General features: G+C 39.0%; 1 protein-coding gene across 3 annotated transcripts in view; it reads right to left on the reverse strand.

Annotated features, from left to right (window-relative positions):
- PXDN (peroxidasin) overlaps positions 1-16141 on the reverse strand; it is an 84465-nt gene extending 68324 nt beyond the window's left edge. For all 3 annotated transcript variants that reach the window (XM_051615096.1, XM_051615095.1, XM_051615094.1), the window contains exon 1: positions 15854-16141. In XM_051615096.1, the coding sequence (XP_051471056.1) occupies positions 15854-16056 (203 nt within the window). In that variant the 5' untranslated portion in view covers positions 16057-16141. The remainder of the gene's footprint in view (positions 1-15853) is intronic.
- Between the last annotated feature and the right edge of the window lie 8445 nt (positions 16142-24586).

Raw genomic sequence — 24586 nt, forward strand, 5'->3', positions numbered from 1 at the left:
ACACACCGGCGAAATAAACTAATACACCAAATTGGAAGTGTGATTTCCCCATCAGTGCAGTTTTGGAGGCCCTTCTTTCCTCAGAGCAGGAAGCCTCACTGATGCAGCGCATGTGAGCTTGAATTATAATCATTATACCAACAAATAACATCCAGCATGTACAATGCTGATGACCTTACTAAAGAATGCCCATTTTGTCCCTTTCAATTCAAAAAGAAGTCAAGCCAAAGGATGTGGAAAATGGAAGGAACTACTGCATCTAAAAATAACATCTCAATTTTCTTCAAAAGCCTTTATTCATTGTAAATCTATGCATCACTCTTCCCTCTCTACTAGGTGGATTTTCTCAGAAGACATTTCCAGCTGTTATGTACTTTCCCATTATTACCAAAGATTGATGTGTTAGATTAAAATAGATTCAGAGGTGTTGTTAGAATTTATCTGGATACTTGTTCCTATAGAATATCAAGGACATTTTACTATTAATATGGAAAGCACTATTGGTTACACAGAGAGTGAAGACATAAATTCAGGTACTCTTTATCACTTGGCTGCAGACGAGCTTCCTGGTTCCAGACAAAGCAACGGCTCTTCCTTCCACTTCATGGAATATCCCAGCTCACCTCACTGAAAAGGCTGCAGCTCTTGGAATCGTATTTTCTGCTTCCTGAGGTTAACAACAGGCTGCCAGAGCAGATATGTTAGTAATTTTCTTGTTCTGCCTCCAGCTCCTCCTGCTCCTGGCAAAGCAAACTCAGTACAAGAACTGGGAGTGACGAGGCTGCATTAGGATCCCTCCAATATGTATCTCCTCATTCCTCACCAGTGCAGCCAGCCCCAGCACAGGCATCTCTGCGTTCCTGATTCTTGGGACTTCTTCCTGACTGAAGCCGCTTTCTGCAGACAAAGAGCAATGGAAGCAGCTACTAGAAGATGACATTCAACCTTAAGGAAAACAACTTAATAACTTTCAGGGAAGGGGATTTCTGAGAATTGAGATTATTTCATCCTTGTCAATATAAAAACTATAAACTAAATACAATTAAAGCACTTTACTACTAATTTCCAACTCCTGGTTCCTACTAATTAGGAAACAAGTTATCTTACAAAACACATCAAGATAATAATAATCAGAAGAAGAAGAATATTATGTTTTATATATTTTTACCATATTCCATAACTTGAATCAATCAACACTAATCTCATTTTACCTCACATTGCAAAAGTAGAACTGAATAAAATGCCTACAACTTTATTTTCCTGAATATTTATTTTCCTCTTTCTCTACCTAAAGTAAATCCGGACCGACCAGATTTAAAAAAAAAAAAAAAAAAAACACCTAAAAAACCACCTTGGGAAACTGGATTGCTGCGAATTATAGATGTGTCTGAAATTTCCAAGTAAGTGTTACTAGTCTTGTGTGTTTCTTATGAGTTATTTTAAATGCCAGTGGCCTCTGGAGATCACACCTATTTTGCATTAAGTCATGCACGCTCTTCCTAGAAGTTCTAATATTGGCAGTATTAAGTCAACAATTAATTAGAAAGCACTTTTTAATTTCTCTGCAATTATTTCATCACATTAACAAAGTACTATAAATACCAAAAAAGAAGCATTAAACACTTCCAGACAGAAAACATTTTTACATACTTGCATGTTGCTCCTAAGGTCAAAAAGTTCATTTCTGAGTATAAACAAAGACAATTCTGTACTACGTAAGCCTTCACAGTTTAATGTCATTTTAAAAGTGATAATTCAATCTAATGTTTCCATCTTGAACACGAGTCAACTTCCATCCTTGTTTTCACCACCCCTGACCAGTTACAAATTCGCTGTCACTCAGGCCATATAAAAACCATTTGGGCCACATGAGCACACATTCCCAGTAACACATCATAGCTAACATAGACTCTCAAGGGGTCTTCCCCAGAGATCAAAAGAAAAGACAAATGCTTTCAACCATATGCAACAAAAGGAGAAAAGTTACAAATACTTTGTCTTGCAAAACTAGAATGAAAATACTAGAAATATCTCTAAGCTAAATACATAACTGAATTTTAGGAAAATCAGGTGTTTTAAAATATCCACATAAGTATTTACAACTCAATACATCAGAGACTAATTAAAAATTAACCCAGGAAAGTCAAAACTGAGATAGTTGCCAAGGTAAGACTTGTTTTGCCAGCAGCAGGCCCAGGGACACACAGAGCTCTCACTTCCCCAGGCAGAAGGGAAAGTGGAAGGGGACTTTTCCTGCAAGAAGGTCTCAGCGGGGGCACTTACAGGCCTCTGTGCACAGAGAACCTGACCCTTCACGTTGCACCATAAATTCATTTTTAAGGTTTTCTCTGAGGACAGGCCTATTCTGGTGAGGCCCAGGTGGCCAGTTAACAGGTTGCCTCAGGAAGCAGATCCTCCTCCCCTGCCACCTGCCAGGCCACCCTTTCACAAGTGGCCATGGACATCACTGGTCACAAAATCAGGGAAATGATCCAGAGTGAAACCAAATGTTTTTCCTTTGCTCATTTTCCAGCTAACTCTGAGAACTGGCTGAGAAGAACAAAGGCAGGAATGAGCATCTGCTGTTGGCACCCTGCAACCAAAACAAACCCAAGTACCACTCACAGGGTGTTTCTGAGCAGGTTTTTTTTTAACCGCAAAGGGGTGCAATCTGTTTTGCAACTTGAAATAGAAAATTGATCAAAACAAGTAGGTACATGCACGCATTAATACACTAAATAGATCAGCTACTTAAGTACATCAGACTTACTATTTTATTTTAATATATTGTATAGTCATCTCAAAAAAATACATTTTAGCACTATCTGCAGCCAAAAATATAATAATAATAAAAAACCAACATAATTTCATTTCAATAAACAGATATATCCACTAATTACTTTTCAGCTCTAAATAACAGTCTTGGGTTGTTTCTACTACACGAGAACATAGGTCTTGGAAATGTGTAAATTACTAGCACTCCACTTGACTAGAAGCCATATATATGGCTTAAAAGCCAGTGAAATAACTATTTCCTACAAATATTAATTATAAAATATTAAGTTCTCCTGAAAAAGAATGCTCTGGACCTACAGCTAAACTGACCAAGTTTGGTCAATAGGACAAACATACCCTCTGATCCAGAGGCATACTAACGGCAATTATGGTTGAGATTTCCACAAATACTTAAGTCACCTTAGGTAGAATTTACGAGGCTGAAGTGTTCAAGCCACAAACCAAGCACTTAACCTCTTAAGCACATAAATTTCTAATGGTAAAGTTTTCTTAGGCATCAGATGTGCTACTACCATGGTGTCATGGCTAAAATCTCTCCTTGGAGATTATACACTTCCTGTGGTCTCTGGAAGGACAAATCCTTCTCATGTCCAAACCATGGGGCTAAAGATAAGACTGTGATGAATGGACATTTTATTTCCCACCCACTGAAGCTTTGTCACTATGCAGCTAAAAACAACAGATTTACTGAACCAAAAAGATTACAACCAAGAGGGAAAAAAAAAAAAAATCCAAAAAGGCATTTAACAAGTTTTTCAAATCCTGATACTATCAGAAATTTCTTACACATGGGTCCACAACCTAAAAATAATTTATTTTATGAGCATGTACCATCATGTCCAACAATCTCCTAAGTTCAAAGGTAAAATATAAAATAAATTAATGCCACCATTAAAAACAATTTTTGTTTATGCTGTCCAGAAGACTGGCTTCTGAAAAATGAAATATCCGTGAAGGAAAATAAGGATATTTTCAAAGCAAAGTCAGTCTGCAAAAGCCAGTAAGTAAATAAAAGACATTTCAATATTTAAGAATCCTATAAATGCAAATCCTACTTCTGGTCACAGATATTACTATTGATGAATAACAATATATGTATTTTTTCTAAATTTTAAGAAAAGAGTTTAGGAAGGTAGTTATGGTAAAATAAATTTCAAAAATTGACCATATACAAATTCTGTCATAAACAATGTCTGAACTGCTAGACAGATGCTCTTTAGCTCTATTAAAGCTATTACAAAACAATTCTTCATGGATATCCACAGAAAAAAAAAAAAAAGTAAATTAAAGGTAATGGAAAACTGTTGCCTGAAGAATCTGGGCTGCACAGACATTACTGGTTTCATGTATATTGTGGGAATTCAGGATTTTACCAATATTGAAAAGACAAAGCCAGTATTAATTCAACTACTTACTGTTGAATGGTGAGTGCCAAACCACATGTCTTTCTTTGATTAATAAAGGATTATAAACACATGCCATGGAGTTTACAAAACTGACCCGCGCAATACACCTGAGTAACTGTGTGGGCTGTACACAAGTTATTACCTCCCTCTTATATCTGTTCTCTAAATGTTGTTCATACTGCAAGTTCATAAAAAATCTGAAAATTTCCCCTGTACTATCCAAAGTGTTTGGCATGCCCACAAATTCCAAATTATATCTTGCCCCTACTAATGGATATATATATTTTATACAGATATGATTGGTATAAAGATTGACACTGAATGCTGGTTAATATTTTTGTATTATAAATCTTGCCTTCTGCCACTTATATTACTTCACTAAACTGTTCAGTTTGAAATCTCCAATGAATATTGTGTCTCAGATTTTTTCTTACATTTTAGACAATATTACTTCTGTTTCCACTCCTTCTATACAGTTCTTCACATGCAAGACATATCCAAAATGTATAAGAAAAATGGAAGATGTGAAAAAGAAAACATCTACTCCAGAGAGAACATAATCTTGAGACAGTACAAAACAGCTCAGAAAATACTCATACCATAATGAGAAGATTAGAAGACTTTCTGGCCAAGTCTTCAAACTGTTGTTTACTGAATAAAGGAAGATGTTTCGCCCTGTAGCAAAATGTTAGACATTTCAAGCAATTTACATTTTTGGTAAGGCACTCAGTAAAAAAAAATAGTCTGAGTTTTAAAAACTGCTTTAGATAAAGTATAGGAGATGTTTCTATACCAAGAAAGGTGTTTACATAACTTTAATAATTGCCTGGTAGCAATTACTTACACTCCCAACAGCTGTGTCTTCAATCTACACATAAACCATGTTTTAGCTATATATAAAAGTCTAACTATTGAACATTTAAATGTATTTACTTTAGCTGATTCTACTGCCTACAGAGGTACTATTACATGTACTTAAGCTTTGCCCAAGCCAATAAAATTAAATCAGAAAGTTAATGACTTGAATCTGGCCAGAGCAAACTACCTACTCACATAATCAAATTGCTCTAATTGGCTCTTACAGGCCTATTGCAGCTCTCCAGGTCTTCCTGCCTAAAGAAAGTCTGTCCTTTCTCTGGCACTTTAAACCAAATGCCTGGGCCTTTTTTATTGGAGACTGAGAATGTTACCGAAGTTTAAGATTTGAGTTTTATTATTCAGTTTATGTCTTTAGAAAATAACATAAAACATTCCCACCTTTCAAATTTCTCAGAGAAAGTATCAAAATGCAATCAAACTAAAAATTTTTTCTTGAACCCAAATTAGTTACTATTCCAAGTGACAAAATATGCCTTAAAAATGCATCTGCTTTGATAGGCAGCTTCCCAGAAGCAAATCAATCACATTAATTAATATACATATGCCACACCATCACACTACTGCTCCAGCTTTTTACATTATCATAGAATGGTAATTAATGGTAATGGTAATTATCTTAGCAGACAATGTAATGCAGCATTTATTTGTAATTATTTTGAGTTGGCTCAGTACAGTTATCTGTGCACCAGACCACACACTGCCCCAAATATTTTCCAAAATATTTGTGAAAAAATGGAAAAAAAAAGTTTCTCTACCCACCATTATTATAAGCCTTTGATTCAGACACACATTTTAAAAATTTGAATATTGATGATAGAATTAATCTGATTATCAATAAATTAATCTAATTACCCTGATAATCAGTCATTAAGTAGAAGCTGCCACAAGGTATCAGGGACTGAGATTTTATATTGATGTGGCCAACCAAAGCCATGTAAAAAATGAAACATTTACCTTCTGTAGAGCACAGTAGACCTAGGTCAGAGGCTATAAGCCTGTGAGTTTAACATTTTTCAGAAGTCTTCACTGAATTTCATGCTGTCCCAGCTATGATGCTCACACTGCCTGGAGATAAGTCAAAGCATGGACTTTGTTTATTCTATATTTTTATTCCTTTAATGGAAACTGGAGGACATATGGCCAATAAAAGGCTATTAAAATAAATCAGTCTGACTAACATAGCACAAATAACTTGACACTTAGCAGTCATCATCCCACTTACCAAAAACAGTCATTAGATAAGGTAATGCTGCGTACAAAGTAATATTCTTTTCCTATTTTAGACCAGTCAAGCAATGAGCAGACTGTTGTAGTAAGTGATTTAAGGGGAAAGAATGCTGAAAGAAAATGTTTCCAAAAGATCCAGGGAGTGGCAACTGGAAAGAGAATGAAAGATCTGAAAGTCCAAACATGAGATCAGAACAGAAAAGGAAGCAATGCCACAGTCATTAAAACTAATTTTGGAGTTAAATTGTTTTGCTCAGTAACACTTAGCTCATTGTTTTGCTTAGTAAAACTTAGAAAACAACTCAGGAAAAAACAAAAACAAAAACAAAAACAAAAGAGAACACTACATTGCCCAGAACTTCACAGTTTTCATACTACAAACTTTGGCAAGGTTCAAGAAGCCATGCCAGGCACTGCACAAAGTCTTAGATGTCCTAATCTTTGCTAATCTTTGTAAATACAGAATAAACAAAAAGAAGTGAAGCTGGGAGCCCACAGTGATCTCTCCCCACCTGTCTTTCTCAATAAGTTTGAGAATCTGTTATTTGCAAAAAATTAAACATTCATTCAGTTTTCTTTTTTTTAAAAAAATAATCACTTGACACTTATTAGCAACAGCAATTAACTCCATACCAAAAATAAATAATATTTGGCAGCCTGATAGGCAAAGGAAGGAAAAGGAAATATTTGAGTCATTCCATTTTAGCTCAGCCAGCTCTCATTGCACCATGTCTTTAAGATTGTCTTGAAACTCTGCCCATGTTTGCAATAATAATGCCTGTAAAGCTATTTTTGTTTTGGTTTCATTTTTTTTTTCATCATATCCAAATGGAACAAATGATAAAGACAACCTGGCTCAGCCGTTTCCATTTTACTGTATATATACACACACACATGTTCATAATACATATAACATGTGTGTATTTATAAATAGAGACATACATACAAGTATTTAAAATATTAACTTATTTTTATACATAAACTTCTCCAGAAAGACAAGCAACTATAAATATTTAGCTTGTATGATACAGATTTTAAATGTCACCTTTATAAATTGACCTCTTCTGCAAGCGAAGTCTCAGCCTATAAGGCTGTAAACACTTTGGCTAGCCAGAAAGAGATTCAGCAAATGCCCAAGCCCAGAAAGAATCATAGAATCACAGGGGTCAGAAGGGACCTCTGAAGACCATCGAGTCCAACCCCCTGCTGTAGAAGGAATACCTAGGGCAGATCACCCAGGAACATGTATAGATGGGTCTTAAAAGCCTCAAGAGAAGGAGACTCCACAACCTTTCTGGGCAGCCTGTCCCACCCTCACAGTAAAGCTGTTTTTCTTCATGCTGAGGTGGAACTTCTTATGTTGTAGCTTGGTGCTGTTTCCCCTCACCACTGAAAAGAGACTGGCCCATTCTTTACATCCACCCTTCAGATATGTATAGACATTAATAAGGCCCCCTCTTAAGTCTTCTCAAGACTAAACAGCCCAAATCAGAAGTCTGGAAATTACTTAGTATACAAAACTAAGCATTAAGTTCACATTTGTGAGATGAGATCCAGGGGGTACAAAATACTCAATCACAAAATAATATGTGAATTGTGGAAAAATACTGTAAACAAACTACAGTAAGTCTGAGAAATATGAATCCAAAGAGAAATAATTGAAAAAATACTATTTTGAGATTAATCAAGATGGGTGAAAAATTAAAGTTTGTTTTTCAATTGTTCCAAGTAGAATTGGGACTTGAAAATATTAATGTAGCGTTTTCATTTTACCCATTATACACAGTTAAATATTCCTGTAAAAGGACATTTTGTAATTAAAAAAATAAAATGTTGTGCAATTTTACACATCACACACTATTTCTCTTCTGTTATTTTCTGAATAGTTGTCTTCTATTTTTTCATGTCATAATAGCAATAGCCATTTTTTATATTGCTTCTTTCCACAGCTTCCTTCTATCTTTACTCCAAGCTTTGTTCCCTTCTTTACTGGCTATAATTTTGTAGTTTTCTGTTAGACTTTCATCCTTCTAATTGAACATTAGTTTACTTACAAGCGAATCCATAAGCACACATGGGCAGCCTAGCATTTATTTACTTCCTAAACTATCAAGTTTTCTGCTGGCTAATTACACCCCCATCTCAGCTCTTCATAAACACTGACCTAACCTGGGAGAAAAGTCAGTAAGAGCTACTCAGAAAACTGGCAAATGCTGGAATACTTATTAATAAGATTTTTCTCTTAGGCATGTGTTTACCACAATGTTAGACTAAACACTCACCCCTCCCCTTGTGTCTGAGATCCAGACCCTCCTGATGATGCAAGGGATAGGCGTCTTCCTGGTATTTTTTCACCAGCCTCCTTTGGGAAAGAGTGTATTTACTCATGTACAACCATCCATTTCTTACTCTTTCCAGTGAGTAATCCCATGTTTGTCACTGCTACTCAAAAACTCCCTATTCAGCGTCCCTCATATCATTAAATTCCAAAAAAGTAATGATGAAAATTAATATAAATCATCACTTCTGATTTTGCAGTTGTTTGGGAAAACCAAGTAACAGCAGAGGCACTGAAGTGACCTTGTCACCAGGATCAGGACAGAAAAATGTTTAAAACAGTGATTTTTAACTGGGGACCCGGACAACAATACCAAGCAATCTACCAATCTATATAATAGAATCACAGAATGCCTTCATGGCTTTCTAAAACATTTCAGGAGAACAAATTAAAAAAATCTTGTGCTGACCACAGTCCAAACTCCCAAAGCTTTGGGAATCAGAAGACAATCCAGAAGACCAGATCTGTCTATGCAAATACTGAGGGAAGTGATAATTCCCTCACCTCAAAACACAGCAGAGAGGGGAAGAAGCAATTCAGATGACCAGAGTTTAAGAACACCAACCTTCCAGCGAGAAGACTCCTCATCTTTAAAAAGAAATTAATAGAGAAGCTTAGGATCAAAGGTAGTAAAATCATGGGTGGCGTTTAGAGGGACTGAATATTCATCGTCTCTTCCAACAGAAGAAATGGGGGACATCAAGTGAAGCTAGCAACTAAACAACAGAAGAGTTTTTATGGTACTCCTCATCACCAGAAGTTATCAATAACAACTAAATTAGTTGACAGATGTTAAACAATTTGTTAAGTAGAAATCCATCATTATTTACATATAATAGGAAAATAATATTTAGCTCAGAAAATCCCTAAACTGCAAATTACTATAGGGATGAACCACCACATGCTGCTGTGTGCTGTCTACTTGTTTATAAACTACACTTTCAGTAACCCTCAAAGAACAGATATTAGGTCAAAAGGATCTTTGGTTTTACTCATTACAGACATCTTCCTGTAAGTACACATTTAGCACTTCAACACTCAAAAGTTATGTATTTAATGGTCAAAACTACACCTTAGCAAAAAAGATGAAAACCAGAATTTTTATTTATTACTTGTAACATAAGACAATGTATTCCTCTAATTACAAGTGTCTTAAATATGTAGTAAGATACTTGCAGGAATCAACGGGTGTGATTTTGGTCCATATCTTCCCATTCTTCAATAAAGAATTTGGTAACTTGCTGCTGAGATTACAAAAAAACCTTCCCACTAGTGGATCTAGTGACTTGCAGATACATTCTTGAACCCAAGACTCATTTAGGCCTTGTCTCATCTCTCAGCAGTTTTGCCTAATGTCTTCCAGTAAATGCCAAATACTCTATAAACAATGAGTGCCCTTCTGCCCCCTTCTAAAGACCAAGCACATTTTACAAGCTCTGTAAATGTCTCCTTATGCCTTGGTCCTGGCTGGTTCCATCAATAGTAGAGACAGACTGCCTGGGAAAGGCTTTAGCAGGGTTCACACCCAACACAGACCCTGAAGTTGCTTTGTTGGGGAGGTTTGGTATCTTCTCCAATATCCATTTTATTTATTGGTACACAGAGAATAGGGCTTAATGGAGGAGAAATACTCCCCTTTTAGCAACACTTAACACACTTCAAAGTAAGTTACTTTCTGTATCATGTATGAACCCTTAACCTGAATTTTGCAAGTAGTTCCTTTTGTTACTACAAGAACATTCTCTTCTAAAAAGTATTTTAGGGTTTTGTTTAGATAAATAAATATCAACATCTGCATACAGATGTTTAAGCTCCTTTTATTGTCAACAGAAGACCAGTCAACCCACTCATGCTGGAGAAGGCATGAATAAATTAATAAAATGCCCAAAGTAGCAGTTTAATTCAGTTGTTGGAACAGCAGTTTGTTTAGATATCCAACTGCTGTTGGTTTAGATATCCCAGGACATCTGAGACATTCATTGGGAGCAAGAAGGTATGATGAAGACTCAGTGGGAGACCTCTGTCCTTTCTGGAGAGGCAGCTGAACAACAGAAATTATTTTCTCAATGGAATTCAAATGGTGCCACCTTTCAGGTGAGCAGAGTCCTGCTCCTGGCACTATGGACTGTATTGCCCGAGTTGCTACTCACTGTAAGGGAAGCTCAGACACCAAACACAGCTGTAGATTCCTGTGCATAGAGGCCTAAATATAGGGTTTTTAACCTCAAACTGAACTCCATGCTTGGTCATAAAATTTCCATGAAGGAAGACCTAAGATAACTTTTTATTGAAATAATCTTATGCTTTGCACCTGCATTGTGTAACTCAAGCAAGTCACCAATGGCAACAAACGCAGTTTGCTGCCCAGCCAAGAGTCTGTCAAAATCTGTGTCTGTATTCAGCTACTCTCAAACACTTGAAGTAAAACTTGAGTATCTTCTTTTTTGAACAGTAAGTGTATACAAATCTCTGTGTCTTAACTAAAATCTTATACCAGTGTCATACCTCTCAAATACCTCCTATATGTAAATTGATGCTCACCACTGAAGTGATCAAGCTTACTCACAGTTCAGATTTGAGACTACAGGCCTTTAACCTTTGCTGTGTCAAGGTGTATCTATTTGCTGCCTTAATTTCTTAATCTACTGGAATTTTTTTCTAAGAGGTTCAAAGATCTCATCAGAAACAATGATCCTGCATTTTTTAAGATGAGAGAGGGACAGTGGTTTGCTAACTAATAATGCATCACTTTGCAAACAGCAGATCTGCAAATACCGTGCATTATTCTGCTATGATAGCCCAGAGACATTAACAGCATTCATACAAATCACCCATCATTTTTCTTCCCCTAAATGCCTCTGTTAAGAGGCATAATGTTATCACAGATCAACACTGAAATGAAAAATGTCATTACATTTCCATTACCCAAATCTCTTTGGCAATTCATGTAGACTCCAAACAGATGCATGATTTGTGTAATTCAATTGTTGGGTTTTTTTAATTGCATTAAGTTAGATGTTCTTGAAAAGCATCAGTAATGCTTTTCACTGGCACTGTTAGGGTCCATCAGATTCCACAAAAATTCTCATGGAGCTACGAAAAAAATGTAAGTACTTCTTATACAGCTGTCTAGAAACTCACCATAGAATGAAACAACTAATGCTGTTCCCTTTCCCTTTGGATAGATCCTTGACACTTATACTACAAATCAGAAATTAAAGAAAAAAAATATGCACTGCAAACTATTCAATTTTTAGAATGAGTTAGAATGATGTAAACAAAAGCAGTAACAAGTAACACTGAGACTGTTGGCTTCAATTTAGTTTCTGTGACTACCTTCAAAAGCTACTCACCTGGAATAACTGCAGCTTTAAAAGTCCTATTAAGGTCTGATCATTTCAATTACATTCATATAATGAAAAGCTATTTTATTCATAACAAAAACACAAGAGAGCCAAAGTAATAACTACCTGTAGCAAATGTTACTACCAGTGACTTGTTTAAAAATAAAATTTTCTCCTCAATAATTTGCATGCCCTTCTTAATACAAACCAAGTCCATATTCTTTTGTGACAATTATTTTTTGTCAATTTTTACCTTTTCTGCCTATAACATAACATCAGTTTCTATTCTTGTTCAGCCTGTAAGACCCAACTGCAATGAATCCAATTATGTGAGTACAACTAGCAAAAACTCAGAAGCATCCAGGTGCTGCCAAGAAAAACTGTGAACAAATGTTAGGATTGGTCTGAGTATGTGTAACTAGTGCTGTAAACAGGTTTGTATTTTGGTCATGTTTAAGCAAGATAAAATAATAACTTTGGATCAATACTCAAAGGACTCCTGTCAGAATTATAAACACCATGAACTAGAAATGGCTGGAAAACACATAAATCTTCTAAATAAACCTAAGAGAGGATACAACTCAGGGAACAGAGGACAGCAACAGTGCTGTATCCAGAATTTTACATTCCTCAATTGTTTAAACGGTTATGTTTCAGCAATCTCCATGAATACATGAGCACTTCCAGGACTGTACTTAAGGCATGAAGTGGTTTTGCAAACTCCTTTTGAGGTGAGTGTCCATTCTGAAGGAAAGTCAGCACAGGACCTGCTGACTGGGATGCGCCAGCACCCCTCATCCTACAGCGTCTGGGCAATAATCTCATCTTGGGTGAAATCATGGGTTTACACAAGGCTCCATGGCCACTTTTGAAACTGGCAGAATCCACTCTGAAGAAATCTAAGCTGTGGATCCCAGCTTGTGGCAGGGAAGGGTCAAGTGCCAGAAAGTGAGAGAAGCAGGAGGGAGTAAGAAAATGTACAGCCAGTAGTGCCACTGGCAAAGTCAGCAACTAGCAATGTTATGAACAGTTTTCAAAAGAGAGCCTAAGATTAGCAGTAGACATTTTTTATATGTGGGGAAAAACATTTGGCTATAGTGTTGGTCTGGGTCCCATGCTGTTTTAATCCATATAACAAATTATATCTGAAGTAAAGTCAGCTCAGCTTACAAAATGGGACAGTTTTCAGAACCAGTGCTCAGCGAAAAACAATGTAACTATATATTTATAAACCAGGAAAACCATAAATTATTTTTTTACTTTACCTGGTCAATCTGTGTCCTACGGAACACACAAAACACATAAGAATGTGGAATTTACCAATGGAAATAAAGGTGGGCTTAACTCACCAGCAACACACTTTCCAGGATTTTGTAAATCCATGTTTTTAAGAGGAAGGTGCTCAATTGCAATTAATTCATTATTTCTAACTGTCTAGCTATCAATACCACCACTTAAGAAAGTACATTTACTACACAGGCTCCACATGAAAGACAAACTGTGAGAGTCAAACTAGAGATGAAATAACTGCTTTTTATTTTCATTCTTGAAAAAATAAACTATGAATCACTGCAGAAAGCTGTCTGTGGGTGATGGGCTACCTCCATTGAAGCATAACACCACTGTGTAGAAATGCAATTTTAGATAGCAGTAAGGTAAAAATGAGTGGTAAACCATCTGGTTCTTCAGGGAGTACCTCAGACATGTAATAATTATTCTGAAAGTATATCCAACAGTTAAAGGAAGGCAATTCATATAAAATAGGTAAGCTATTTATGTGTAATTGGTACCTTCAAACTAGTAATTACTAAGTAAGTTGTACCATTGTTCTTTGTCCCAGAAATTCATAATGCCCATCTTCTGGTCCATCTCCTCCCCATTCACAGACGTTCAGTAGAACTGTAGCATAAGGATCAGCTGTGCATGTACAGATGTAGTATTAGGTATTCATAATAGTCGCCAAGTCAGTTGGTGAAAAAGAATACTCAAATGGTTCATGAAAAAATAGAATATCCTCTATCAGATGACAAGTAAGGCCACTATTATGTTTTGAGAATGCTGGTCATCTGCAGGTATATTTTGAGAATTACTGGTTTTAACTTTTTCATTACTTCTGCTGCACTATAATGAAATGGTAAATCAGATTTGTGATTGTAGACAATCTGATATATTACTGGGATTAGACAAATATAATGCTTGCATTGTTCACACATTCTCCTCTGACTCACTACAAGATTATAAGTACCCACCATAAGGGGAGCTCCACCCTGTCTAGGTTTAATCTAATACTCTCTGCTGTTGCAGGCCTTTCCACCTTTAACATGAAACTAAGCCGTTAAGACTTGACTGTATAATGTAAAGATTTTATTCTTATTTTGCTTTTTTGTTGTTTTTTTGTTGCTGTTGTTTTAATATAAAATGATTCACAAAATCAGCATTACACAGTTTCCTGTTATCCCAAGGCAAAAGGTGTTCTGTAAATGTACTTTGTTTCAAATGTAAGAAACATTAACCACCCACTTCCTGTATTGTTCCCTAAAAGGTTTACGAGTACTGCAGGACTAATCCCATTCTGCCAAAAGGCTGCACTTCTTGCCAAAGAGGGACTCGGTTCACGTTAAATGACTGTACTCTTCACATGAAAAAATACTTGGAAGCTGCAACACACAAGTCTTTATAGATCCCTTTTGAAAATATCTGACAAAGTCACAAGTCAATTCATTGCAAGACGCCCTGCAGAAAATTCTCTGAGCTCTGCTCAGCTTGCACCACTGCGTGTCTCTAAAGGAAGGACAGGGCTGGTGCCAAGAGCTTTCTGGGCCCAAGCAACACATAAGCAGGTCAGTGGAACAAATATGCTCCTCACAGTAAGCCTTGAAACCAAATAGTGTGTGATGTTCGCTAAATTCAGGCATTTAATTCAGGCAAATACAGCTGGAAAGGTCACTTTCAGTAAAATCGATAGGAACAAAATAAATTTTAATCTTTGTCAATACCAAATTTTATTACCAATACAACTCTACTCAGAACAGTGACTGGACCCTACAGAAGAATGGCTGGGCACTTCAACTAACACTTTAGTGCCTACATTTGCCTACAGTACTATACTATGCATGTCCTCAGCTCTTTGCAGGAACCGGGTTAGTCTCCGGCAAGCCCTGGGTTTGGGCCCCGCTTTGCTCATACATCCCCACCATGTCTCAGAACTGAACCGAAAGAGCTACATGTATCCCTGTCGATCCTCCTGCCAACGGAATACGCTTTCAAGCGGGATTCTAAGGAAGCAGCAAAATCCTTCAAGGGACGATTAAGCTGGAGACATAATGCCCGCAGGTTAACCAGAATATCCACCTCTACATTTCCCCCGCAAAACGCGGGCACCGGCCGGATACGTCCCGCCGCTCCCGCTCCCCAGCGCTGCCAAAGCCGGGCAGGAGCGCGCCAGGGCACCGCCACCCGGGCTCCGACAGCAGGGCAGAGCGGGCAGCAGAGCTGGGGACGGCGAGCCCAGCCCAGCCCCGCCAAGCCGAGCGGCGGGCAGCCCCGAGCCGAGCCGCCCCGCCAAGCCGAGCGGCGGGCAGCCCCGAGCCGAGCCGCCCCGCCGCAGCTCACCGCCCAGCCCAGCCCAGCCCAGCCCAGCCCCGCCAGCAGCCGGGGGGCGCCGGGGGGCGCCCGGGCAGAGCCACCGCCGTGGGTCCACTCCCCTTCCCCCGGCCGCAGACAAAGGGCTGAGGCTCCACCACCACCCAAAGTGCCTCCCACCCCAGGTATCCCCTCCTCCTCCCCTGCCCTCCCTCCGCCCCCCTCCCTACCCGCCGGGCCGCCGCTCGCCCCGCCGAACCAGCCTTCGCCCGGCTACTCACAGGATGGTGGTCTGGGGGGACACGGCGGGGACGCTCTCCAGCATCAGATGCATGCAGCGCACCGTGGTGCGGAAGCAGAGGCAGCGGCTGGGGCACCACACGCTCCCGCGCTGCTGCGGCGGGGGGGGCTGCGCGGCGGCGGGGGGGGCGAGCCCCCCGCTGCGGAGCAGCAGCAGGAGCAGGAGGCAGAGGCCGGGGGCCATGCTGCAGGGCGCGGGGCAGGAGGGGGAGGAAGAGGCGAGGGGCTCGGGCAGATCCGCGTCGCGCCCGCTCCGCTCCCCGGCCGCGGCTGCCGCTCTGGTCGGCGGCGGGGCGATCCCGTCCCCCCGCGCAGGCTGTAGGAGGGGACGGCGGTGGGCCCGCCCCGGCCGGCGGCGGGCTGGGCGGCCGCCCCGGCGCGGGGGCTGCTCGCTGCCCTGCGCACGCACCGGGGGGCACCGGGGTGAGGGGCCCGGGCGGCCCCGCGCTGCTGCTCCACGGGAAGGGAGGGGGGGAAAGTACCCCCTGAGATGGACGTCAGCCTCTGCTCCGGGAGAGGAGAGAAGGAAAGGGAAACGAAGGAAAGTGAGAGGGATAGAGAAGGGAAAAGACAGGCGAAAGAAAAAGGAAGGGAAAGGTGAGCAAACAAAGAGAATGGAAGAAGAAACTATAGGAAGAAGCAAGTTCAACAGACTGAGTCCTGTTTTTGTCCTGGACACATCCCTTGGATTGCCCCCTCTTAGTGCTGCAACTTTTACTGCTGAACCTGGAAAATCTGTCTGATTTGCCCTGAATTAAGTTCAGTTGATGTTTTTAGATTGGTGTGTACACTGGCAAGGGGGTGTAGACCCCCAGAAAGTAACTCTGTGTGTACAATAATTATGCTTGCAGCCTTAACTCCCATGAGCTCAACATTCTCAAAACAAATCTTGCACAAAAATACAAAACTAGATTACCTTTGAGATTTCTTCTGTGGCTTTAAATGCGTTGTTCTCTGGTGTCAGGTCCAAAGCAGATAGATTCATTTTTCGAACTCTCTTCATTCTTGGACTATCCCAGGTGAAAACTTTATAATGTTTTATGACAATAGCAGTGATAGCAACTAACCTATTGAGTGTAACAACAACAAATTATTTTACAAATGATGGGTGTTAGCACCCCCTGTTGCATCCCAGAAATAAGCTATGGAACTTCTGCTGGGTGGCCTGCATGCCATTTTCTTCAACAAACAGTATAGAGGCCATTCTTGCCTAAAGCACATGGTTTTATTCACACATGAGTCAAGGAATGACTTTTTTTTCTTAACACCAAGTGAAACACTTAATGTAGGAAATCAGAGTCTGGAATTGTGCTACAAGCGCTGGAAATCACTGATGGCCCCAGAATCAAAATATGTTGAGTCATTATCTGTCATTTATTTCTGCAGAAGTAGACTTTGATTACATTTTTCCTGAATCACTATATTCTCTAAAGCAAGACATGACTGTATGTTAAAAAGGATGTAGCTATTGAAGCATACAAGTGTTTTTCTTGTTCTAAGGAGTCCTGAGTTCTTTAAAACATTCTTCAGCCTCCTAGTGAGCTGAAGGCCTGGGAGCCTGTGTGCCCAATCTGTACTCAGGAATAGGGGAGGATTAGTGACATGCCATCAGTAGGACAATTAGTTTCTAGGGTACTCAGAGACTCCTAGAAGATGCTTACCATTGAGATACACTTCCAAATGGGGTACATTTCTGAATACTGTTGCAGAGCTGGGCTTAGTCTGCTAATTCAACCCTTAAGTTGCTCTGAAACTCACACATCAGTTGTTTTAGAGTGGAGGATACCAGTCTGAAGTAGAAGAGAGTTTACAAAAGAAGCCAGTTAAAATGTGCATCACCTCAATGTCTATGCAGCAAGTAGCTGCTATGTATACCAACTCCTCTGCATTTGTAATCAGTATTGGGTTGTGTGCATGGCTTAATCTGAAAATTAAATTTGTTTCCTGGTCCAGGAAAAGCTTGGGCACTTTTGACCTATAAAGTGCAAGCGCTGGCACAAGTAAGTTTTTGTTCCAGAAATGCCACTCACATTAGAGCATCTTGATGGTTGTAAACTTGTCATCCTGCAGCACCCCTACTAAAAGCAGGAGAACATGTGAAGTTAGATAATTAAACAAAATAATACAGAGATAACACTACGTTGGGGTATTTGCAGCATTTAGGAAAATATGACAGTTTATATTGTGGCATTGTGGTGCTTTATGATGATTTGTTTCAAAAACAAAGTGCGTAGTCAAAATTGGTCATGTTTTCTCTTAGGAAATTAAAATTGTTTTGAAAAGTTTTAGCATTTGGGGACTCACTAGACTATTGTACTATGCATAGAATTACCTATGCTATACACAGGTAATTCTGAGAGTGAGATTGAAAGTGCATAGATATTTTCAGTCCATTTTGGCAATTTAGCCTTTACATGCTATAGGGCATTCTTGCCATTTACTTTAAGTTACATGTAACCTCCAGGCTCTGGGTTAATATATTTTTAATGCCTCATAAGTCATTTAAGTTAGACTTCTTTCATGTCCTGAGGAATCTGGTAGAGTATGAGGTGGTGTGCAATTAGCTCAGCACTAGGCACTGGATACAGTATTAATGATTCTAATTAAATTATAATGCAGATCAACTTGACATTCATTGAGATGCTGAGACAGCAGTCAGTTTCTTCCTTCTCAGTGCACTGATTAAAGATTCAAGGCTACAGTTTCTGAGGCCAAGAATTGAATCTTCTATTCAGTCTATAAAATGCTAGTTTGGCAGGGAAGAGAAAACAGAAATATAGGTAGATTCCAAAGTATTTGCAGAGGTGAATAAGAAGATCCAAAAAAGCTTTAAAGATATTTTCTCCAGTAGTAAAGGTAGAGTTTAAAAAGATGCTTAGCAAGCGGGCTAAAAAAGGAAATCCATTTTACTTAAAGCTACATAGGAAAGGTAATTACATTATTATGTGTCATAAAATTCAGCTAACTTTTGGAAGTCCTGACAGTTTTTTAACAAGTCTTCACAAACATTTTGAAATAAGAGAGTTTTCATCCCCAGATTATGACTAATTCTTTAAACTAAATGAAGTAGGAAACTTGTGGAAAAATTGTTTTTATTAAGTAATTCAAGTTTATTTTAATAGAGTTGCACAAGGGAGAAGGCAAATTTCTGGTGTTTCCTAAGTTTTTTAAGGTTTTCTTTTATGACCTCGACTTTTTTTTTTTTTTTTTTTAATTTATTTACTTTTTATACAAGGAGTTTTTCTCTAATGAAATAACAGGAGTAAGAAGTTTGCCTTGAGCAAATTTGAGCCACAAACTATTCAGGGCTACTGCAGCTATAATCAGTAAGAAAAAGTTCAGTGACTTCAGTAAGCAGAAAATCAGGCCCAAAGGGTTCTTCTGTGTGATCTTTCATGGTATTAATGAAACTGTAGTTTTTCAAGATAGGAGCAAAACTTCTACTAATAATTTAATTTAAGTCTTGGTCTTCTGGTCCTTGTGTCGTTTTGGTGCTGAAAATCTAGACATCACTCCATAATTATACTTTTCAACAATGCTGACATAGTTTTTGGCTTCTGACACCTCTATTATAATTTAAAATTATATTTCCTCCCCCTTATTTTCTTTTACTATCTTCCTCTTTTATTCCTTTATAAAAAGCATTGCAAAAAATCCCTGTGTGATTATTTTGTCTACTAGTCTAAATTGGTGGCAGGAAGGTTTCTGATAAATAAGACTTCCAAATGTTTTTTATATATCTCTCTATTCTTAGCCAGTTTTCATAGAAGAATTTTTTCTAAAATGTGTAGGGTCATTTTTGTTGACCCTGCATATAAATATCCATGGGAAATTCGTCTTCTGTTTCTGATTTCTCTAGTTGAGGAGTTACCCTAACCAAAAAAAAAAAAAAAAAAAGAGATCTGTGCTGGAAACCAGAAATCTTTCTTTCTGAGTGCTAGGAGATGCACTTACCTTATAGTGAGATGTAGTTCAAATCTCCATTTGCTTTTAAAAGTTTTCTACTTACCTCTCAGATTTTTATCAAATACTGCCACTTGCTGGTTTTATTCCATACCAGTAATTCAGTTTTATCTTTTTTGCTTTACTGAAGTAATAATAAAAGAAAACAAACTTTCTAAACAATCAGGGAGTTAATACTTTTATCCTTTGTTTTGCTAAAAAGCCAAATATAAGAAACATAAGCTCAAGTTCTCTTCAGTTTAGATTATATCTCCATGTTTACATTCTATTTCTGGATATAAAATGAGGCACTCAGGACACTTCAGTGTATCAGATACCTGACAACAGAAATGGTTTGCATGGACTTAGGCAAGCACAGAACCTTGACCCAGTTTATTATTTAGGACCACTGTGTCCAACAATAACAGTAACAGTTAAGAGGAACAAGTTGTCAAAATAACTGCTTAAAAGGACCACCGTAAAAAACTTCTATTTGAAGTGTTTTTATTATAATATACCAACATAGGACTCTAAAGCACATCTGATCTTTAATTTTTTGAAGTTAGAAGCAAAACTTTGACCAGTTTTGAAAACATATAATTGTGCCTTTTATTTCTATTCTATATGTGAATTGAATGTTATGGGGTAGCTGGATAGCATGTCAGCAGCAAGGGTTTAACACAGGGTGCCAGCTAATTCAATTGTTTAAATTCACGATTGCTTGTTCATAAGCTTTCTCAACTATCCAGTAAAGATTATGCTATACTAAGATACATACTTCTTGAAATACCTCGTGCTTCTTCATAGTCAGATCAGTCAGAGGCAATATAACTTCTTCTGTGACCATGTGCATTCAAGAGTTTATGACGTGCTGGCCCAGCAAAGACTGAGGCTACTGTCTCCACAAAAGCCAAACTCACATATCCTTTTTCTTCTCAGTTGGGAAAGTGAGGTTAATATCTTTAAAAGTTGTTGTGATCCTTTCCTGACAACAATACGAATCATGGGGAAAATTACTCCTTCACTGGTTATGTTATGAAGAGGCTTCCTTCCAAGTTCAAGCAAGAGTGTACCATTCTCTGGAACATGCTATGGTATCTTTAACTGCTTTGTGTCTTGCGGATCACCTAAGCATGCATTATTAGTTTATTTATAATAAGGAATTCCTGGTACAGTTTCTATATAAACTAGCAAAAAAAAGGTTCCCTTCCAAAGTATCTTTGAGTCTTCACTTCAGCCAGGCAACTTGGTGCTAGTGTATGTGTCCAAATACAAGCCCATATAACTTGCATTTGCTAAATATGTCTGTTCTTTCAGACAATGTGTTTTAATGTGTCCTCTCTTTCAAAGAGAGAGTTTGTTTGGTGTAGCTACAGGAAATGGACCTTCCTAACCCATTATCTGATATTTAGGAGAAATCCAGTAAGTTTTGGTTTTTAATAACTGTGCAATATAGATCTATTAGTTAGATCTGTTTCCCCCCCCCCCCTTTTTTTTTTTTTACTTTATTGTTTTATCCCATATAACCATCACAGATCACACAATAAGGATAAAACACTTAACAACATGCATTGGCTAGTGAAGCCAGGCTTGAAAAGTAGATACTACAATAGGATGACCCACTTTTTATCTTTTTAACTTTTAAAAATATATTATAGAAAAATAAGATTAAATAAAAATGAAAAATAAGATAAAGACTTGCTTAGGCAAGCTGTTTAAAATGTAGGAGACTGGAGGTCCTTGCTCAATAGCCAGCCAATGTACCTAGTGGAAGAGTTGGCCTGTAACTATAAAGAAAAACAAGAAAATTCCCTGAAGACACTTTTCCAAAAGACAGTGTACTTGAACCAATGAGCTCCTGGTTTCCCACACAGTAATTTTCCTTAATATCAGTATAACGGGAAATTGCGTGTTATTAGTTTAATCCCTTGCCTACACTGAGGAAATACCTCACCCAGAAGAGATTCCAGGCTATTATTTGTAGTAGAGGCTAGGATCAGAGCCACCCAGCCACATGTTTTACAGACATAAATAAAAATCAGTGCCTTCCCTGAAGGCAGACAAATGCAGTAAGACTGTACCCATTTCCTGAATGGGTACACTGGGATCCTGGGTGCCCTTGTTGTCACCCTGAGCCCAGGAGCCTGGCTACTGGGGTACAGGGCCAGCCTGGGAAGAGCAGATCTGGTCCCTGAGGAGAGGGAGCTGCTGTGGGGAAAGCTAGGTCCTCCTGCGGGGGCAAACAGCCCTGCTTTTAAGCTACCTGCCATTTCCAGCCCAGCCTTGGCCCTTTCCCCACAGCTCTGCCCAGCCATCCTCAGGCTGTGTCAGACCTCAGTTCCCTGTGATGGGCCTGATCCCAGCCCACAAGTCAACAGTCCAGCCCAGCCTTGTCCTGTCTCCATTCCCAAGGAGGTGCCCCATGCCTGGGGTTGGGGCTGCCCTGGTGCTTCCTGGCTGCCCTGCTCCTGGCTAGGGTGGGATGGGCACTGGCTGCCAGTCCCTGCCCTGCAACCCTTGGGAGCCCCTGCTGCTCCTGGCCGTGCAGATACCAAATCCTAGGAAGGGTCCCATAGGCAGTTTTGGATAAGACCTGTTGAACTCTCCAGAGAGCTGTAAATATTTTCTATTCTCAATTTTAAAAGAATGAGGGTCATCAGAAGAAACATAGTCAGCAGATCAAGGAAAGTTGCTTTCCTCTTCTGCTAGTGTATGTGAAGTCCTGCCTGGAAGGACACATCCCATTCTGGGCTCTCCAGACCAAAGGGGACGATGAAAAACTGGAAGGAGCCCAGCAGATGACCACCAAGGGTTTCAATGATCTATGAGCATAGGCTGAGGGATCTGGGCTTGTTTCTTCTGGTGAAGTGGGGGTAAGATAGGATCCAACAGCAACCTATGACACCTTGAAGAGAAACTAAAAAACAATAAAATGAAACAATTCTTTGCAGTGACAGATTATATATATGCATATACATATACATATATATATATATGTATATATAAAGACGCAATGGTTATAAGTGGTAATGTGGAAAATTGAGATTGGACATAGGGTAAAAATATGTTTCATCAGGATAGCAGCGAGGCACTGGCGTGGGTTGCCCAGTAATGCTGGGAATCCTCATTCTGAGAGATTCTGAAGATTCAGTTTGATCTGAGATAGTGGCTGATCTGATAGTGCTGGCAATAGTCCTTGTCTGAGCAAGAGGTTGCCCAAGAGGCCTTCAGACATTCCTTCCAGCCAACACCTCTGTGGTTTGGTCATCAGCTTTCTTGCCCTTTGGAAATGCCCATCTGGCTGTTAACAATAGCGTGAGCCTAGGTGGCTAGCTTTGGCAAGATGCCTCACAAGCCTAAAAGGTGAGTCATTAGCAACTTTACCAGTATGACACAATCTGGGATAGGGATGGTCTGCTCTAGTCATCATGGCCTTCGCTTCCAGTGAAATGCAGCAGTTCATCTGGAACAAAATCAACTTACCATAGTTTGATTAGAGAAACAGTTAAACAAAGGTCTTTGAAAAACCAGAAAAAATGTGGTACTATCATAGAATCATACAATCATATAATCACTTTGGTTGGACAAGGCCATTAAGATAATTGAGTCCAACCCTTAACCCTACTCTGCCAAGTCCAGCACTAAGCCATAACCCAAGCGCCCCATCTAGATGACTTTTAAACACATCTACGGATGGTGACTCAACTACCTCCCTGGGCAGCATGTTCCAATGTCTGACAACCCTTTCAGTGAAAAAGTTCTTCCTAATGTCTAGTCTAAACATCCTCTTGTGCAGTTGAGGCCATTCCCTCTTGTTCTATCACCAGTTACTTGTGAGAGAAGACCAGTGCCTGCCTCTTTATAACATCCTTTCAGGTAGTTGTAGAGAGTGATGAGGTCTCCCCTCAACAGGGGAGGAATGTCCTTCACAGGACATTCAGAATATTTTTTTTTTCCCACATAGATTTTTTGTGTTTAAAAATAATAAAGCAGAAAGATACAGTTCCTCAGACTTTTAGGTGAGATACACTAAGAGGCAAGAGGGTGTGTTTAGTTGGCTTGTCTGAGATTTGGGCTATCAACAGACCTCCCTCAACTCATCCATGTTTTCCTGGCTGATTAAAGGCAATAGGACTGTTCAACTAGGATGGGCTAGCTCAGGGTAGTTTTGGTGTCCTCTAATTGCTGTCTGAGTTGCCTAATTCCTCTTTGTTCTTTCTCCTTAAGTCACCTTTGATGTTCTGTTGTTGTTTGTTACAGAATCTCTGGTTAGGATTAAGTCATTTTAAAAGTAAAACAGTCATGTGAAGGGGAATACAGACAAATAAGTATTAAAAAGAAAGCAAAATAAAGTTCTTTGCTGCAAGTGGCCAACCCTGTAGGAGATAAATCAGGGTTCTTGATTTGTAACTCAGGTTATTGTATAATGACAAAAATTTAATGTCCACCGTTTATGTTCTCTTACTACTGGCCCTTGATTTTTATAATGGCCCATTAAAGATTAAAAGTCTTCCCAGATGCAAGGCTTAGATAAGAGTAAGCAAAACAGCCCGCTTAAGAAACAATTGGAGAAAAAAAACCCATTACTAAAATCTGTAGCAAACCCCGTTCCTTTTGCATGCAAATCAATGTAATTTAAAATTCTCTTCACTTGCAGGGAAAGAGATTTTATTTTCAACGATCCTTGCAGTACATCCTCCAATACTCATTCTGACCTACAAAAGAAAGCAAAATCATTCCTATCACTTCTAAAAGGAAATGACAAAATCTTT

This window comes from Apus apus, chromosome 3 (assembly GCF_020740795.1).
Source record: "Apus apus isolate bApuApu2 chromosome 3, bApuApu2.pri.cur, whole genome shotgun sequence".
NCBI lineage: Eukaryota > Metazoa > Chordata > Aves > Apodiformes > Apodidae > Apus > Apus apus.